The 19,071-nt window shown below is 57.0% G+C and overlaps 1 protein-coding gene and 1 long non-coding RNA gene across 3 annotated transcripts; one reads left to right on the plus strand and one right to left on the minus strand.

Moving 5' to 3' along the window:
- Positions 1–1,483: 1,483 nt before the first annotated feature.
- SH3BP1 (SH3 domain binding protein 1) lies at positions 1,484–14,642 on the minus strand. 2 transcript variants are annotated; one of them, XM_040233351.1, is made up of 18 exons: positions 14,268–14,642; positions 13,159–13,201; positions 12,822–12,926; positions 11,587–11,663; positions 11,030–11,141; positions 10,849–10,925; positions 10,212–10,350; positions 9,657–9,725; positions 9,396–9,486; positions 8,869–9,014; positions 7,976–8,087; positions 6,977–7,058; positions 6,811–6,891; positions 6,143–6,259; positions 5,498–5,595; positions 5,019–5,184; positions 3,734–3,828; positions 1,484–2,337 (listed from the first exon to the last, which is right to left on the minus strand). In XM_040233351.1, the coding sequence occupies exons 1-18, from the start codon at positions 14,324–14,326 to the stop codon at positions 1,925–1,927; spliced, it is 2,082 nt and encodes a 693-aa protein (XP_040089285.1). In that variant the 5' UTR covers positions 14,327–14,642; the 3' UTR covers positions 1,484–1,924. The 2 variants fall into 2 exon arrangements, with proteins under 2 accessions (XP_040089285.1, XP_040089286.1); XM_040233352.1 differs by having other exon boundaries at positions 1,484–1,705; positions 3,730–3,828; positions 14,268–14,420.
- LOC120857671 lies at positions 14,553–17,242 on the plus strand. Its single transcript, XR_005719714.1, has 2 exons — positions 14,553–14,706; positions 16,231–17,242. It is a non-coding gene; the product is annotated as an uncharacterized LOC120857671 (long non-coding RNA).
- The last annotated feature ends 1,829 nt before the right edge of the window (positions 17,243–19,071 follow it).

Raw genomic sequence — 19,071 nt, forward strand, 5'->3', positions numbered from 1 at the left:
GATGGTTGCTAGGAGGAAAACAAATACTAAAGGAGATGTTATCTTTGGGTCAAATCTCACTGCCTTCCTAACCCTAGACGCTCCAGTTCCGAGCGAAGCCCTGGGAAGAAGTCCTAGGATGCAGTGTGGTTGTGACTGGGGAGAGGCACATGGTGTCCCCTCAGACGCTGGTGTCCTTGGCCTGGATCTTTGGTTTTCCACCCTGTCTGCTCAGTAGAGTTCCCAAGGAAACGTATTTTTTTTTAACATATAATTTACATACAATAAGATGTGTGGATCTTAAGTGTATAGTTCGATGCCTTTTGATAAACGTTTTATAAAACGTGTGATAGGACCCCAGAAATTCTGATTTTAATTCCTTTGGGTGAGCCCTGGCTTTTTTTGGTTTGTTTTTTAATCGCCCAGGGATTCTACTGTGAGGCCAGAATGCAGAGACACTGGGCTAGAGGCACCTTGGTCCCTACTTGGTGAGGAATGTGTCACAATTCTAAGGTTGTCTGCCAAACTCTGAGAAGACTCTGAAGACTGGTCTGATCCCCAGGAGCAACTGGAGCTTCAAAGACCCGAGAAAAGGCACACCGTCAGCCTCTGGGGCTTATATTTTGTTTCTCATTGCCCTGGCTTTTGCTCCTGACCTTTGCATAGGTGGTCTCCTTCACTTGGAATGTTCTTCCTTCTTCCTCTACCTGGCCAGCTTTGGAAAGACTGGCCCCTCCAATACTACCCCCTCCAGGAAGTGGGTTAAACGGCTTGCTCCTAAGTGGGCTCTCATGGGTTCCTGGTGCCATGACACTTAATTTTTTTTTTTTTTTTCCCTGTCACACAGCTTACAGGATCTTAGTTCCCCAATCAGGGATTGAACCTGCATCCTTGGCAGTGAAATCGGAGTCCTAATCACTGGACCAGGAAACTCCCATGATACATGATTCTAATCGTCAGTTCTCCTTCCCTTCCCCAGGAGCTCCCTGGGCATTGGGCTGAGTTGGGACCTCGCCTAGAGTCTGGCACAGAGCATGGTCAGGGAATGTTTGAGGACAGGTTCATCCTTGCTCCCTGGGAACAGAGACCACAGGTGGGGGAAAACAACGATGGCAGCCATCACTTGCAGGGCACTTCTGTGTGCAAGGGCAGTACTTCGGGCTTTACAAGTGTCTCATTTAATCCTCACAACATCTCCGTGGTGGAAGCTGTTAAAGTGATTTCACATTTGAAGAAAAGGAAACTCCAATTGCTCAGGATGTGAGGGACAGGCTCTGGAATCAAGCAGACCTGGGCCAGGTCCATGCCTCACTCGCCATGTGACCTTGGTCACTTTCTGAGTTTCAGTCTCCTCACCTGTTAAGAGGTAATGGGATTTACTTCCCCAAAAGAGGATTAAATGAACTCATGCGTAGAAAAGTACAATGTGTAGCAAAGAGTAAGCACTAAAAATGTTGGCTGTTACTATTTCAGACAAGAAAAAAGAAAGGAAGCAAAGAATAAGTAATTTTTTCCCCATTTATTAAAGTGGATTCTTTATTTCAAGGACAGAAAATAAAACTATCATTTGGGTAGCTGCTCCAGTTTTGTCCAAAATAATTTATTTGCCAGCCTTACAAAAAAAAAATGTTGGCAAGAGAAAAAAAAAAAAGTCCTGTGGGAGCAGGCAAGCCTCTGCTTCCTTCCGGCGGCTCCCCTGGGATCCTGCCAGAGAGCAGGGAGGTGGCTGAGGGGCCCCTGAGGCCCAGGGTGATCCAAGGAAAAGGTCTGGAAGTGGAGGACTGTCCTGAGTCCTTCTTGCCCTGGGGGCCGACCCAGCGGGCACCAAGGCACTTTAGGCAAAGGCTGGAGGCTCCCACCCCCTTGGGAGGGGTGAGGGCTGTGTCCTGGGAGGACGAGGTGGGAGGGAAGGGGTGCTGAGGGGTGTCGGGGAGGAGCTGTGGGCTCAGTTGGTCTCTGAGGCGAGGCTCCTGGGCCGGGCCTGAGGGGGGATGACTGGGGCAGTGGGGGCCCTGCCTGCAGCCTCAGGGCCCTCTCCTTCCTCAGTGGCCGCCCCCAGGTCCACATGTGCAGGTGAGCTCAGAGTGACTGGGCTGAGAGAGGCCGGACCTGGGGAGGCCGGGCTGGGGGACGCTGGTGAGTGCCGGCTCTGACGCCGGGCAGGCTGGGGGGCAACGGGGGGCAACGGGGGTGGCACCGTGGGGGCCCGGAGGCTGCTGCCAACCAGACGGCGGGGCAGAGCCCGAGGGGTCACAGGGCTGCCAGAGCCAGGGGGTGGCAGTGGTGCTGGAGGGGAGCTGCGAGTGCCGGAGACCTGGGGGGGCGGCATGGTAGGCCTGGCGGGTGCTGGGCGCTTGGCTGTGGAGGAAGGAAAGGGGTGGTTAGGTGTCTGTACTGCCTGGGGCAAACCCCCAAGCTTGATGCCACCACAAGAACTTTTATCTGCTGTCCCTTCTGCAGGGAACAGGGTCCACACTGGCTGCTCATCATTCAGGCCTCTGTCCACATCTGTCCTCAGCTCGAAGGCCCCTCCCTGACCCGGCCCCAGTTACTGTCATATCTTCCAGTCATAATTTCTTCATGGGGGACTTTGTCCTCTGGAATGATCTTGTCAGTTTTAATTTTGCTCTCTTACTTCTTGTCTCCCTGACTAGAACGCAAACTAAGTGAGGCCATCTTCTGTCCAGCTGGCTGGCACAGCACATGGGTGGCACAGAGTAGGCGCTCAGTACACATTTGTTGAATAAAGAAACGCCGCCTGTCCCACCAGCCAGCTGGGTCCTCCTCACCCCCCGCTTAGAAGCCCACAAGGGCTGCCCCACCTCAGAGTTGTCTGCACGGTCCAGCCTCGCAAGGCAGCCAAGGGGCTGGGTGGGGCCAGGACAGCTGGGCTCTGCTCCAAGCTCTGCCTCCACCCACTGGGGGACTTGCCCCCTGGAGCCTCAGCTGCTTCACCACTGAGATGGGGTGACGGCTTTGACTTCCCAGGGCTGCCGTGAGGATGAGCCCAGGTGACAGTCCTTTATCTTGTCCTCTGGTAAGCTAACATCCCATCTGTCCCCACCCCTTCTGGGAAAAGTGGCTAGATGGCCCCTCCTGTAAGAAGGTCCCTGTGCGACCTGCCAGCTCCAGCTGGTCCAGAGCTTTCTGCTCCATCCACTGCCATCCAGGTGGAAAACTCTAGCGCCTCCTGGGCTGGGCCTTTCAAGTGTCCTAGTCACCCTGGCAGATTCTCCACTTGAACCCCTGACCTTCTCACCTGCCTGACTTTAGGCCACTTCAACATGTAATTGTACCAGAGGCACAGAAGGAGACCACCTAACCACCACCACTGCCACCCCTTCATTCACTGTGCTTTGAAGACCCCACCTCCCTCTGTACTCTGTGATCCTGGGACTTCTTGAGGGACTGGACTCCACTGCCCTCAACACTCACAGTCACTGACTTTTATGGAGCATTTACTAGGTGCTGAGTATGGGCCAGGCAGCCCCATTTAATTCTCTAAACAGCTTCAAGGTAGGTGCGGTTATTGTCTCATTACACAGAGGAAGAAGCTGAGGCACAGACAGGTGAAGTCACCTGTCCAAGGTCACAGAGCTGGAATCTGATCCCAGAGTGTCAGGCAGCAAACCCAGGCCCTTAGCCCCTTGGATTCCATGCCTCCCCTGACTGTCTGAAAACATGGGGCAGTATGGGATTGTTGATCCCTCTCCCTGCCCACCCTCTGCCCCTTCTCCTCCCATGGTCAACTCACTCCTCCGAGCCATCTCCTCTGCTGGGGTGGCCGCCTCCGGGGGGCTCCGACTGACCTTGGGGGAGGTTGGTCTGTGGGATGCCTCGGACTCTGCCCTGCAAGGGAAGGAGAGGGTCAAGGTCAGCCATGGCATCTCCCAGAGGTCTCCAGGCATCCGGGGAGACTCCCAGCCAACAGGCTGAGTCTGGGTCCTCCTGGAGCTGTTCCCCACCACCTTGTGGCCGGGCCTGGGGTCTGACAAGATCCTCTAGCATTGGCCAGAGTTTGCGTCCACTGAGCCCTGGCTGCTGTGTGTTACTGTGACAGTGTCCATGGTCCCCCATGTGGCCAGGATGGGGGGCAGAAAGTCTCAGCTCTCAGCCTCCATGCGACCTGCTTTTAAAAGTAATTGATTTGGCTGGGTCGGATCTTAGCTGTGGCACTCGAGATCTTTCGTTGTGGTGCACGGACTCTCGAGTTGTGGCTCGCAGGCTCAGTCAACTCTGTGGCATGTGGGATCTTAGTTCCCCGACCAGGGATTGAACCCATGTCCCCTGCATTGCAAGGTAGATTCTTAACCACAGGACTACTAGGGAAGTCCCAGCCTCCATGTGATCTTTATGGGCTGTTTCGACCACTGGAAGCCACAGAGCGGATGAGAAGCAGAGGAGGAGGCCATGGCGGGCTCTGCTTTATTGGCTACTCCTTGGGGAGGCCCTTCCTGACCCCCACTTTCTTGATCCCTGTTCCCTACTCGACCATCCAGCCCTGTTCTACTGTTCTTCATAGCACACATCACTGGCTGACATTATATTGGTGTTCTGGTTGATTCTGTCTCCCACCCCGTGGAATGCAAGCCCTAAGGGCAGCACGTGTCTGTCTTCTTCATCTAAGGAAATTCATGTTCTAGGCCCCAGCAGTCTGATAACTGAACAATACCCACTGGCTAAGGAGACAGTACGGCACCACGTAGCCCTTCTTCCGGTTTAAAGGATCAAAGAGAAGACTGGAAAGTACGGTATTTACAAATTCCAAAATGCTCAGTTCCCTAAATCTCCAGGGCCTGAATCAGTGCCTGGCACAGAGTAGGTGCTCAGTAAAGAGCTATAGAACACAGCAGGGAACATATCAGAGGCTGAGAATAATATGCTTGAGTCCCACCCACTCCAAACTGAGAAACCTGGTATTTGGGAGGAAAATATAATAATGGTATTTCCTAAAATGCTCTTGGATGCCCTGAGAGATAGTGCCTCTGGCTGGGCATCTTGGGGCCAGGACGGGGCCCTTCATACCCATCAGTGCTTACCTTTCCTTGGTAGCCACTGAGGCCAGGGTAGGGGCCAGACCGAGAGCCGGCACAGTGGCTGGGGTAGGTGTGGGAATCGATGGAAGCTCCTCAGAAGCTGACCTGTCGCTCACCTTGTCCTGGGGGGCAGGCGCTGAGAACAGGCCCGACACGTTGAAGTTGATATCTGCAGACAGAGGGAGCAGGTATGAACTTTCAGAGCTTCCACCGGCCTCCCCACCTTGGCAGGTGTCAGGACCATTTTCCCTTTCTCCTGATGTTATCTAGACTTTGTTTCACCTTCCCACTCCCAGGTGGGCCTCACGGCAATCCCACAAAGCAGGCACAATCATCCCCGTTTTACAGATGAGAAACTGAGGCTAGAGGGGAGAAGCCACTTCCTCCAGGCCTCCTGGTGAGTTTGCGGGGCTGCCGGGGACTGAAACTGAGTCTGGAGGGCGCCAAGTTGGGTGGATCGTTCATAAAGACAGGAGTTTTACCTCCAGGAAAGAGGGTGTCAGTGTTCTGTATCAGAGCCTCGACCACGCCTACCACCTGGATGGATGAGACCGAGGCTGCATCCAACTGGGCCAGGTCCCTGGGACAAAAAGAGAGCCAAAGTGAGTTATCATTTAGCAAAGTCTAGTGATCCCAACTCTCTGGGCCTGTGCTGGGTGCTGGGGACACAAGGATTAATCCTTTTGTCGTCCGTGGCCAGGTGAGTTACAACCCCTCACGCATCACCGCATTTTACAGTTTATAACACATTTCTATTTATTATCTCATCAAATTCCCAAAGCAAAAATTCTCAATGTTTGTCTAGTTTCTCTCCAACTTACAAATAAAGAAATGAAGGTCCAGAGTGACTTTATAAGGTTCATCCCTGGAAGGTTGGAGGGGTGAGGCTGGAACCAGATCTCTGGCTCCTGCAACAGGCCACCAAGCACCCCATTAAAGGCATTACCCAGAATGTCTATCTCTGAAGCCCTGTGGGGTCCATGATCCCATGATCCTCACAGCAGCCTTGACAATAGAAGCTGCTCAACCCACTCCAAGGATGGAGAAACTGGCGCCCAGGGGGAAAATAAGCAGATGTTGAAATGGGGGGCAAGACTGCCACCTTCCCCCAACCCACAGCCCCTCACCCTTCTTTCTCAGGGGGCCACAGCAGGTTGGGCCCCAGGACAATGGCAATGTTGCTGGGTGTCATCTTGTTCACTTCCTGCTCCTCGGCCAGCTGCGCTAGGAACTTCATCAGATACCTGGGCGGGTGGGAAGGAGGCTTGAACCAGCGGCCGGATATCTTAGGCCTTGAATACCCATGGATGCCCCCAAGGCCTGAGACCTTCCCAGCCCAGGGTTTCCAAAGAGCAGCAAAGACACCATATGGGACATTTAAACATTTTTTTCACTAGTTACACTAGCTGACCTACTGAACACCACCTCCATGGCAGGCACTAAGCTGCGAACCCCCCAGCCGCCCTACAGAACTGGGACTGTCGTGTTCCATGTCTTCCACGTGAGGGCGCCAAGGCACAGAGTTAAATTGCTAGCCTGGGATAACAGTGGCAGAGGAGTGATCCAAAGCCACTGGGTGGGATGGCTTCAGGGTTCAAGCTATATATCCAGTTCAACGTCTAGTATTAAAAACACATGGCTAATACATCAAAGAGGTATTTTCAGAAATATTGCCTAGTACAAGGCGGGAGGACCTCAGCCCAGGGCCCTGAAGGGCCAGCTAGGCTTTGGCTGGGGAGGCCAGGGCAAAGGGGGTGGTGGGGGTGGCGGGGTGGGGGATAGGCTGGGTACTTACCTGAGGTTGCTGAGGTTCTCGTGGGGCAGACGGCTGCACACTTCCTGGAGGGCCTCCAGTCGGGCTCCTGGCTCCTTCAGGCTGGGGAGGAGGAAAGACCGGGTGAGCTGTCCTGGATGGCCTATCTGCAGCCTAGTCCTCCCCAACACATGCCCCTCATCCTCACCTGGCTGCCCTCATCCAATCGTCATAGAGGTCAAATGTCATCAGGGGCTCTGGCAGCTCCCGCAGGTAGGACTTAAGGGCACCTAGAGTGGTGGCAGGGACTTAGATTCAGCCCCCAAAGCCCCCACCTTTACCCCCCAGTGCCTGGCTCTCTCCATGTTAGGAACCTGTAGCTCTTGTTCATACTAACATGTCTAGGTCTAACCCTGATGCTGAAGCTGAAACTCCAATACTTTGGCCACCTGATGTGGAGAACTGACTCATTTGAAAAGACCCTGATGCTGGGAAAGATTGAAGGCAGGAGGAGAAGGGGACAACAGAGGATAGATGGCTGGATGGCATCACCGACTCAATGGACATGAGTTTGAGTAAATTCCGGGAGTTGGCAATGGATAGGGAGGCCTGGAGAAGGCAATGACAACCCACTCCAGTACTCTTGCCTGGAAAATTCCATGGGTGGAGGAGCCTGGTAGGCTGCAGTCCATGGGGTCATGAAGAGCTGGACACCACTGAGCAACTTCACTTTCAATTTTCACTTTCACACATTGGTGAAGGAAATGGCAACCCACTCCAGTGTTCTTGCCTGGAGAATCCCAGGGACGGGGGAGCCTGGTGGGCTGCTGTCTATAGGGTCGCACAGAGTCAGACACGACTGAAGCGACTTAGCAGCACCAGGGAGGCCTGGCATGCTGCAGGCTATGGGGTCGCAGGAATCAAACATGACTGAGTGACTGAACTGAACTGAACTGAACTGAATCGTTTCTTTGGGTCACAAGCTCTCAAGAAAACGATGAAGACTAGTGATCTTGTCCCCAGAAAAACGTACATGTGTTTCAGGGGGCTGACGATGGACTCCACGTTAAGGACCCCTATGCCTCCTCAGGTGTCTTCTTGGCAGAGTATCAGGCCTTAAGCTAAACTATTGTGGGTCCGTTTCAGGCAGCTTCACGGGAGGGCCCTGGGGGAAGGCTCTCCACCCAGGGCTCCTCGGTGCAGGTACCTGCCACAGCGTGGGGGTCAGAGCAGAACTCCTGCAGGCTGCGGGGGTCTGAGGCCATGGTCTGCTTGAGGCGCTTCAGCACCGACGCTCCAGCGGCCAGACGGAAGAGGCCCTGAGGGGCGAGAGGGGGCGAGTGGGGGTCAGAGAGGGGTCAGGGTGGGGGCAGGACCCCCTGCCTAGGAGACCCTGGCCCACTCACAGCCCAGGGGAAGGGGCCCTCGGGGGCCCCATGGGCTACTGGGCAGAGCGAACACTACGGTGTTCGTGGCTCCTCTCAACTCTCAAGGTCTAGGGTTCTGAGCAAAACGAGAAGCCTGGGGGGAGCTGGGAAAATCATGAGAAGACTGGAGTCTCGACAGGAGTGGAGGAGAGACAAGAGGCCCCACAGCACTGTCCTGAAGCCTAGGTCTGTCTCTGAAGCATGATCCACCTCCTGAAGGCCTGTCCTCAGGAAAGCAGCTGATGTGCTAGCAGGACCGAGGTGCACAGGATGGATGAGGGCAGCATGGGGCCGTGACTCACGTGGCTTCCCCGGCTTCTCCACCAACCTTCTCACCTGCCACTGGGCACGCCTACCCACTGGCCTCTGTCTACCTCTTGCAAAATGGAGCCAATTTTGCAAGAGGTAAGGCTTGCAAAAATGGAAGGCTTCCTGCAAGGTTTACTGAGGTAATGGAATGGAGCAAGGAGTGCAAAGGGTTGATAGCACAGGGCCTTGTCCATGTGAGCATCACTAAGGGGGAGGTGGCGTCAGTTCAACTGCAGGAGGCCACGCCTTCTCTTGGCACCTGGGCGCTAATGGTGGGATTACACCCCAGCACAGGCATGGGTGGGAGGGGTGGGACCGGATGAGGGGCCCGTGCTCCTTCCCCACCTGCCCCAGCGAGCCCCACCTCTTCCTTCATGCCCTCAGAGAGCAGCATCATGACGCAGGCCTCGATGGGCAGGGCAATGTCCCGGCCCAGCTCTCGCAGGTGGATTCCCAGAGGCACCCCATACACCCTGGAGAAGGGGGCGGCCGTCATCGAAGGGGAGGGGTCTGCAGGGACGAGACAGATCAGCGGCCCAGGGTCCTCCCACCTCTGAGCAGCCAGGTCAGGGGGCTTCCACCTCCCTCCTGACCACCCACAGGACACATCCTGAAACCATCCCACACATCTCTCCAAACCACCCACCTCCACTGCCTCCACCCCAGCCTGGGCCTCCGTTACTTCCTTTCTGCCTCTTAACAGGTCTCCATCCTGTCCCTTAATTCTATTCTGCATGCAGCCGCCAGAGCAATCTCTCCATCACAAATCTCATTGAGCCCTCCCATGGATAGAACTCATTCCGGGCTCCCCAGTGCCTTTTGGGATGGAGTGCAAGCTTCTTAACAGGCCCTGAGCAGAGTCAGGGACAGGGGTGGGGGTCAGGTCCCCACCTGTTTGGCTGTGGTTCTCCTTCAGCTCAGCCAGGGCTGTGTCCAGCGAGCTCAGAGACTTGCGATGGTAATCGGCCTGAATCTCCATGAGCTGTGGGGACAAGGGGGCACCCCCCACCCCGGCGGGGCGGTGGGGGGGGCAGTGAGGGAAGCTGAGTCTCCTCCAGGGGCCACAAATGCAGACCCTTCCCTCCCACCACCTTGCAGGGGATCTCAGTGGCCCCCGAACTCCGGGTGGCTGGAGCCTGGTCTTGGACTCACGTGGATGAAGTAGTTGGCATAGGTGTCCTCCTTAGTGGCAAAATGGTACAGGTCGGCCAAGTACTCGTCCTTGGGGACAAAGAGAGCAGGGCTTGTACCAGGGAGGCTGGGGTCTGCTGGGGAAGCTTGGAGCGGGTAGAGGTTTGCCCATGTTGTATGGGAGGGTCGGAGTGCACTCTACTCTTGCTCTGACAAGGTTTGCTCCTGGGCCAGCCCATGGGAACCCCTCCAAGCTCTTGAGGGGCTCTTCTGTTCCTCTCCTCTGTGTCCACATATCCTCACCACTCTTTCATTCACTCACCCTTCACTCACTCACTCAGCCAACACGCCAAGATTCTCCCCTCCTGCCCTCCTCCCCGTCCCCTCCTGCCCAGGTGTTATGGGTATGATACAGACAGAAGCAGCTACCAGGTAACGGCTGAGTACACAGACCCCAGAGCCTGGCAGCCCAGATTCAAATCCTGGCTCGGCTGCTTCCTAGCCACATGGCCGGTGCAGTGGGGACAGCGCGCACCCCGCCACCCCCATCCCCAGGAAGCTGCCAGTGCCCCTCACCTTGCACTGCTCCACCTTCCTCTTCAGCTCCTCCTCCTCCTCCTTCAGCGTCTCCACCTTGTTGGCTGTGGCGGTGTGGCTGCCTGGGCCGCCGCCCAGGCCCTGACCGCTGCCGGAGTTCTTAGCTGCCTGACTCAGCCTGAGGATCATCCCAAGGTGGGATGGTCACTGTCCCCACGGCACGTCCAGAGCCAAGTGCCCCTCCATCGGCCTGACCCCATAGGATTCTGGGGGCTGACAGACGCAAATCCCGGGGAGGCACAGGTCTGGGGTCTAGGCTCGGCGTGGGCAGTGCTTTGGGGCGCCCCCCTGGTGGCGGGCTCGGTGATCCTAGCCATCCACCTCCAGAGTGGAGGGGGGGGGCCCTCAAGGGTTCTTGGAGGGTTGTTGATGGCTCTCCCAGGTTTGAGGGTTACCTCCAGCTGGCACAAGTATGTGCAGAGAGGCCCCGTCGCATGCACCTAAATTACCATATGTCTTCCTAAGCCCCAGGTGTGTGCACAAGGAAACACACTGTACCCATAAGGACCCCGCAGCATCCTCCTAGTTGTTGGGGGGGGGTGATCTCAAAGCTCTGCGGCCACATCCATGGGCTGACCTAGGCGTGAACCACCCCCCTAGAGGCTGTGGCTCCCACCTGCTCTTAAGCGTGTTCCAGTCAGACACCAGCTTCTGCAGGCTTTTCTTGTGCTTGAGGATGGCTGGCAGCTCCTCCTGGGGGCAGGTGTGGGTAGGAGGTGGGGGTGGGGGTTCAGCAGGCTGCAGAGGTAGGGGCAGGGGGAGCTGGGGGAGCTGGGGGCAGAAAGTGGGGGGGTCACCTCGCTCAGCCGGTTGAGCGGTTGCAGTACGTCCCTCTCCAGGGTCATCTCAAACTCGGCCAGGATGCGGGCGAGCTGGTTCTGAATGGCACAGCTCATCTCCAAGGCCTTCCTGTGGACACAGCACCCAGTGGGCCCAGGCTCCCACAGCCCCTCACCCCCTCTCTGAAGAGACTGAGGGCCTCTTCCCTCCCTATCAGCTCCTGTCTCTTTTTTAAAAATTATTTTGATTATGTGCATGGCATGTGGGATCTTAGTTCTCAGACTAGGGATCAAACCTGCACTTCTTGCATGGGCTGTATGGAGTCTTAACCAGTGGACTATCAGGGAAGTCCCGGCCTCCTATCTGTTCTGTCTCTCCTTCATCTTCACCGAGCCCAATGCCCTCCCAGGCCTGGCTGCCCTCACTGACCTCTGGACACTGTTCCCAGCCCAGGCCTTCTTCCCACCCTGGTCAGCCTTCCACAGTGGGTGCCCTCTCTGATCGGGACCCTCTGCCAGCCCAGATCCCTCCTCGGCATCTCCAGGTCAGTGCTGAAGGCCCTGTCCACGCTCACCCCATGCTGGAATCGGGGTCCAATTCCTTGAAACTCTCGGCCATCGTGGTGGACAGAGCCATGAGGGGAAGCTTCTTCTGCAGGGAGGAGCAGGGGTGGCTGTGAGTGTGAGTGCGCATGCATGCCTGCTGGGCTTCCCTCAACCCTTCCCCACCCTCCCAGCCCCCACTCCACTGGTCTGAGCACATGGCAAGTCTCTTGGTGGTAGAACCCCATAAGGCCTTGGGCTTGGACACGACTGGCAGGAACCCAGGAGGGCCACAGTCACAGGTGAGAGTAGAAGAGAGATAATGACAAGGCACAGTGGAGGTGACATCTCCGCGTGACAATGCACAGAGCCTCGACCCATCTGAGGCCTCCTTGCCCCCTCCCAGAAGCCACTTGAATGGGCAAAAAGGAAAGACCGAGTCCCATCACTGAATGGAACACTAAAAACAGGGCGCATGGAGCTTGCCTGAGGTCCGTGCACAGTTAGGAGAGAGTGGGGAGCCAGGAAGACAGCCTTGGAGTAGACCCTTACCCCTGCTGCAGGGCCTCAGCTGACCCAGCTTCTGAGGAATTCAAACCCTCCATGGCTCCCTATTGCTCTGGCCATACTGAATGGCTGTCTGATTATAAAACATGCCTCCCATGTCCCTAGCTAGTGTTGCGGAGAGCACCAGTTTACATCAGGGAGACCAGAGTTCAAATTTCGGTTTTGCCACGTACTAGCTGTGTGACCTTGAACGAGTCACTCTACCTCTCCATCTCCATTTCCTCCTGCAGACAGTGCTAATAAAGGCAGCCTCCTCCCACGGCTGTTGTCAGCCTTCAGTGAGGCAAGGCATAGACATATCTTAGCAACAGACTAGCCATAATCAGTCCATAAATACTGGCTGCTGATTAATACTAGTGAGTAACACAAAATCCAGTTCAAATGCCGCTTCCTTCAGGAAGCCCTCCCAGGCTGCCAAGTTGAGAGCACCTGCTCTGGGTGCTGACTGGACAGAGACGTTCAGGTGGTCAGAGGCCTGGCTTTGGTGCAGAGGATTGGCGCTGAGGGGGCGGGGTCAAGACAGGGAGGGGAAGAAATAGGACCTCATGAGTGAGGGGCCAAAAGGGCCTTGGGACAGAGCAACCTCTACCCCCTTGGTGCCAGAGACTCAGACTAGCAGGGCGACCCCAGCCCCTACCTCACTGTCCCACTGGACCGAGATGTCCTGCCCAGGCCCCTCCTCCCTGGGACGCCCACTTACCACCCGTTTGTCCATGTCCGCCCCACTCTGGCCCTGAAGACAGGCCTGCAGCCGTTTGTGGACATTATGGGCTGCTCGCTTAGCTGGCTCCAGCCGCTGCTCCACCTGGGAGGGGGTCCGGGGGTTATAGATCATGGGGGGTTGTCATCCCCCGTGCCCCACTGCCCTCTTCTCCCCCAGAGCAGAAACTATCTTTCTCTCGCTCCTCCTGGGGACCCCATGGCCAACAGCGTGGGAATGACTCAACTCGGGGGCCCCCACTGGCACCCCCTCCTGGGCCTCCGCGGACAGCCTGTATGGACCTGCCCCGCCACCCGCTGCTGGCCCAGGCACGTACCTGCTGCAGGTCCTCACCCAGGAACTCTGCAGTCTCCGAGGTGCTGCGGTGGGGAGAGAGGTTCTGCTGAGCGGGCCCAAGTTAGGAAACCCCCTGCCTCCTCCCGCCCCCCTCCCCAATCAGGGCACCTGAACCCCTGTTCCTCCCAGTCAGGCCGCTCTGGGTGGCCCGCCCGCTCGATCCCAGTCGGAACACATTCCGTGGGGGCGGGAATGGGATACTGGGCTTTTTCCTCCTCCACCCAGGGCTGTGTCCTGAGACAGGGCGGACGAAACTGAAGCGGTGACTGGAGGAGTCTCTCTTCTGCTGACCCAGGGAGAGGAGGGTTGGGCTGGCCCCAAGAACGGGAAGTGTGCAAGCTCAGACTCCCAAGCTGCTGGTCACACAGGACTCTGGACTGTGGTGACCGGCAGGGGCCCAGGACATGGGTGGACACTGCGGCTCAGAGAAAGGTGGCCTAGCTGTCCCCGCTTGCACAGGCATCTGTGCGGGTCTGTGGACACCCAGACCCCTTCCCTGGGCCCAGTGCAGGGGTAAGAGGAGAGAAGGCAGGCTCTGGGAGCTCCCTATATTTCCGGCCTCCACCCCACCAGCCCAGAGGTTTGTGGACTTGGGGATGTTTCCACCTGAGGCTACGAAAAGCAGAAGCAAGACAGAGAAGCAGGAGGCCTTGGGGTTGGCGGTGGCAGGAAGAGGCGCAGGGCAGGACAAGGGCAAGCCCCTCCTTCCATCACTGCCTGGACCCGGTGTCTTCTGCTCCCCCTAGGTCTGGGTCCCTAAGCGACCATCACCTCCCCTAGGCAACCAGAGATGGTTAACATTCCCATTGTACAGAGGGGACAAGTGAGGTCAGGGAGGACCATCCACTCCAGGGCTCCTAGAGACAGAGAAGACCCAATATCCTTGATCCTCCACCCACCCTCCAACGAGAGCTGGGGGTTCCCCTGCCCCAAAGGCCAGGGCCTGCTCCTCCTGCTTTGGAGGTGGGGGTGGCTTTCGGGGGAAGGAGGAGAGGCGGCCAGTCATAAGGTGTCTGTCCAGCTGTCCTTGGCCTCCCCAGGGTCCTGCCAGGGTGAGGATGGGGCTGGGAGCAAAGAGTTGACACTCACCGTCCCAGGCTGCCCGTGTGGGCCAGCTGCCGCATGCGATGCAGCTGCCTCTTCATCATCTTGGGGGCAGGCTAGAGGCCACGGGGTCACGGTGGGGGTCGAGGGCCCGGCAGCCCCCGGCCCAGCCTGCCTCGGCCCGCGGCGCCTCTCTCGCCCCGGATGGGTGGGCGGTGCTCCTCGCTTCCTGGGCCAGCCGCGCTCTCGCTGCGGCTCGCTCTCTCCTCCCCCGCTGGCGACTCCGCCCCCGGCCCCCAGGTCACTCCTCTCTCCCAAGTTTGTTTTCTCGCTCTTTTCGCGTCTTCCGGGCCCCTCCAGGCCCCTCCTCGCCCCTCGCCGGTCCCGGCGAGTGTGGGTCCGCCGGCCGGCCGGCGATTCACAGGTTGTGTGCACGGCCCCTCCTCCCCTCTCCGCCCCGCCCAGCCCCGGTGGCGGGAAGCAGGTAAGCCCGTTCCAGCCGCCGCGCCTGCCCAGCTTGGCTTCCTGGGTTCCTGCCCCACCCACTGGCCTGCGGGCCAAGGTATAAATAACCTCAGCACCGTCTTAAAGGAGACACAGGGGTCCATGCTTAGGAGTCAAATGCGAAGAACAGGTCCATTCCGGCTTCCCAAAAGGATGCTGTCCGGCCACTCATTTCCTCAAAGGACCCCCTGGCCACCTGGAGCCAAAGGTCAGCCTCCTCGCCCCTGCTGGAAGATGATTGGCTGGCCACTTTGGCGTCCTGGGGCACCTGGCTGCCGTGTGCCTTGGGACAAGTCCCTGGAACTCTGGCCTCACTGCCTCTAATGGCCTGTGGGTCAGCTGTCCCGACCCTGGCCACCTGGCAGAGTGGACAAGATACCCCTGCCTGCTCCTGTAGCACCCGTTTCTGCTTGCATCTCCCTTTTCATGGGGGTACTCACCTTCCTTCAGCCACAGCAGACCCTCCCAGAGCAGCTCTCTACCACCCTGCTCTCTTCCGGCCCAACATGGAGCTTCCTCCATCTATGAAGCCCCTTCACTGGGAGGACTTCCTCGTCCCTGCCCTAACTTCTTGTGAGGCAGTGATGTGGCTGATGCTCTGACCTCCCCAAAGTCAGTAGTAGTTATTTCTTTGAGCCTCCACCCAAAACAGACTTGGACATACAGTAGATGCTCCATGCGTGCGTCACTTTTCAGTCGTGTCCAACTGTTTGTGACCCCATGGACTGTAGCCCACCAGCCTCCTCTGTCCATGGGATTCTCCAGGCAAGAGTACTGGAGTGGATTGCCATGGCCTTCTCCAGGGAGGTGCTCCATAACTGCTAGTAAACTCAAAATGAGAGCCTTTGGGCACCAGTAGGCTCTCTTTACTCTGAACCTCTGCACCCCTTGGGCATCAGGAGCTCTGAGAGTAGGGGGCGGGGGGCCTGAGGTAGAGTCCTGGTTCACTCACTGCTCTTTGCCTTGTTAGAGCTTCAGTTCACTTTCAGGGTTACTCGAGCACCTACTGTGTATGAGTGGGCAGAGTGGGGACTTCTGAGAGTAGAGCCTCTGATTTGGACATCTTGACACATTCCCAGTGCCCAGCATGGGCCCTGGCACACAGTTGGGCATGCGTTGGACACTGGCTGCCCCTCCACTCTTTAAAGGGAGAGCAGGCAGGCCCTAGCGGGGTGTGGAGGGGCTGCAAAGGGAAGCTGAATGTGGAATCCTGGCCGGAAGTTGGGAAGTTGTTGGATCAAAGGCTCAGGCCAGGATGAGGGGATCAATCCCAGGCTAGGTTTCCTTGCCCACTTCCCTTCTCCCAGCTGGAAGGCCCCCCAGGAGGGATTCTTGAGGAAGGCAGGGCTTGATGAATGCCTTGATGGAAAGAGACATCAGGGTCCAGTGTAGACTTGGCTTCTTAAGATGTGGGGCTGCTCTTTGCAATGTCTGGGTTCTAGTTCTAGCCACTCCACCTTCACCACTGGACTTCATGGTGACTCAGTTTCCCCTGTCTCTGCAGTTGTCACAACCAGCTGTGTGCAGAATTAGGAAACGGAAGACTCCCAAGGCAGCAACGTGACACCAGGTGCCACTGTCCTGGCATCTGGGAAACTTCCAGGCTATGTGGGGTCCCCACCCTGTTCCAGCCTTGCCTTTGGCCCAGACCATACTGGCCTGGACTTGATCACTTCCCCAGCTGTTCTGAAGGGACTTGAGGGCAAGTCCTGGCTTGTACCTCTGTCCTTCCCAGTTTTGCCTGAGCCTGAGCCCCCAGCTCCAGCTTAAGGAGGGTTCAGTCCATGTGGACTGTAGCAGCAGCTGCTGTGGAGACAACTGGGCCACATGATCAGGCCACCTGAACTCTGGGCCTCCCCTCTGGGCTTCAGACTCCCCTCCAGCCAAACCCAAGAGCTTTTGCAGGAAGGGCACCTGGCTCCTCTGTGTCCAGCCTGGGTGGCACTGCCATAACTTTTAGCTGGGTAAGGGGTATATTTTAGGATATAATTAAGCCTGAGCACACGCAGATCATCAACAATCATATAAAGGTTTGAAGCCCTTGTAGCTGGAGCATAAGCTGTTCCTTTGAAGGATGTTGTCATCAGAGACTTTCAGACACAGAGGTTTCAATCAGTGAATGTTGAGATCATAGTTTTAGAACTGCATATGCGGGACTGCAGAGGTCACCAGCCAATCACTTGCTGAGTGTCCTCCTGATGAGGGCCTGCGTGTTGTCTGGCTCACGCTGAATTCAGGGGCTGAACAACGTGCCACAGTCACAGGAGCTCAACAAACAGTTGACTTGAATGGCAAGTGAAGACATTGCATCAATGGACATTTATCTCCAGCCCAGAGACAGCAGGAACAGAGCTTACTGGTGTAGACAGAGCTGGCTAGCTGGGTTCAGCCTCTCACTAGCAGGGTGACCTGAACTGAGGCAGTTCACCTTCCTGAGCCTTTGCTCACTTGAGAATAATAGTAGCATCTACCTGATAGGGTGTTGTGTTAAATAAATTGGTATGTAAAATGCTTAAGACAGTGCCTGACTTTGTTTATTATTCAGCCTGCAAAGTCAGGAACGGAAAGATCGTTTAACCCCCATTCCTGCCTCAGTTGCCCCCTTGCCCTCTGTATCCTGCTACATGGGGACAATGGCACTTATTGTCAGATAGTCTAGCACCTTCTCCAGTGAGGTTGGGATCGTGGGGTTTTATAGGTGAGTAGATCCAGGCTCCTGGCCCACATCCCTGGGCAGCTAAATGGTAGAAGCCAAGTTAGGAAGCAAATCCGACAGGCTCCAAAACAGCCACGTGCTCTCCTGCTGCGCCAGATGGCACTGCCTGGAGACTCCAGAAATGCTGGTCCCTGCCCGCCCCTGCCTCCCGCCTTAATCCCCGTGGCTGCTTCAGGAGGCCCAGCAGCTTCAGTGCAGATTGTCTGCAAAAACCTGCAATGGCATGGGAAGCACCCATTGCTGAAGCTCCAGCAGGATGTGGGCAGGGAGGCCAGCGGCTGGCGTCAAGGTGGTGGTAGCAGGGGTCAGTGGTGGGGCCGCAGAACCGAGCAAAAACATCCCCTTTTAGACACTTGACAAAGTGTTTGTGGCTGGATTGGTGCTGCCCTCCATGTGGAGGCTTCTGCCTGAAGCAGCTATGCGGGTGGCAGTCATTTCTGTGGCTCCAAAAACGTCCTCAAGCCAAAAGGACTTCCCAGGAAATCCTGGGTGGAGCTAGGGCAGAGACACACCACAGTCCCGACAGCCCTGGAGAGCATGTGTCCTCAACCCTGGCCCTGGGGGACAGCACCTGCCGGGGGGTGAGGAGGGTGGTGATGTGCAGCCAGTGTGGTCACTTCCCAGGACTGCTGGTCACACTTGGGCCCTAACATGTGCCTGCAGGCACTGGATAAGCTCCCCAAGCCTCAAGTTTCTTACTTTTACGGGGCTGGAGGGAGGGGCTTCTTGCTCCAAGCCTTGTGCAGCACCAGGTTAGGCCAGCTCCCCTCTTATCTACCTTGCTGGCCTGGAACCCTGCCAGGAGGCCTGTGGAGGATGGGGGCAGCGGCATCAGGAAACAGCAGAGACAGGCTCTCTGGGTGAGTGGTGGCCTCTGTCTCTCTTGGCTGCTAAGAAGGGAAGAGCAGGGTCCTGTGCTTGCTCTTAGGAAAGCAGCAGCTGCCTCCAGCGGCACAAACAGAAGTGGAAGTGTGGCTTCGAGGCCTGGGAAGTCCCACTGCTCCTGGGGTGGAGGTGGGGGTCACCCTTGAGGAGGCAGAGAACACTTCCTGTGTCCCTCTCTCCCAGCCCGAGCGCTCCAGAGGCTCTGGACCTGTCTAGATTGACACCCTGTATTTGGGCATGATGCAACAGGTGGTGGAGGCAGAGGGTCCTCTCTTCTGATTAGAGCACCCCTGCTGGCCCCTCAGATGCAGGCTTGTGGAGCACCTCCCGTCCACCTCCAGCTTCTGGTGGCCATGCTCCTGGCTCAGGGGCCTGAGGACGGGGCTGTTCAGGAGGCACTTGGCGGGACGGACAGGCAGACAGCTGGATGGGTAGACTGGATCAAGGGTGGTCTAAAAGACTGAACAGATCTTCTTGCTCCTGTGGTCACTGCAAGTTGACAGCCAGGGGGCCCTTTGGCACAAGGATTCTTCAGAGGGGCCTTACAGCTCACTGGGTCCCTCCCACCTTTTCAAACAAGGAAACTGAGGGCCAGAGAAGGAAGCACCTTCTTCAAAGTGACACAGCCCGCCAGAGCTCCCAGGCCCCCAGCTGGCAGTCATGCTGGCGCCCAGGCCCACAACAACCCTTCCATGGCCTGTGGAACACATGCTCCGAGAGGGAGTTTCTGGGACCCTAGGGGCA

Source organism: Oryx dammah, unplaced genomic scaffold (genome assembly GCF_014754425.2).
Source record: "Oryx dammah isolate SB20612 unplaced genomic scaffold, SCBI_Odam_1.1 HiC_scaffold_29, whole genome shotgun sequence".
In the NCBI taxonomy this organism is placed as follows: Eukaryota; Metazoa; Chordata; class Mammalia; order Artiodactyla; family Bovidae; genus Oryx; species Oryx dammah.

Coding starts and splice junctions, on each gene's coding strand:
- SH3BP1 (XM_040233351.1), bottom strand. CDS start 14,326: ATGATGAAGAGGCAGCTGCATCGCATGCGGCAGCTGGCCCACACGGGC. Junction 8,088..8,868: donor CTGAGGGCATGAAGGAAGAG/GTGGGGCTCGCT, acceptor CTCGCCCCTCAG/GGCCTCTTCCGTCTGGCCGC. Junction 2,338..3,733: donor AGAGGAGATGGCTCGGAGGA/GTGAGTTGACCA, acceptor CTTCCTCCACAG/CCAAGCGCCCAGCACCCGCC.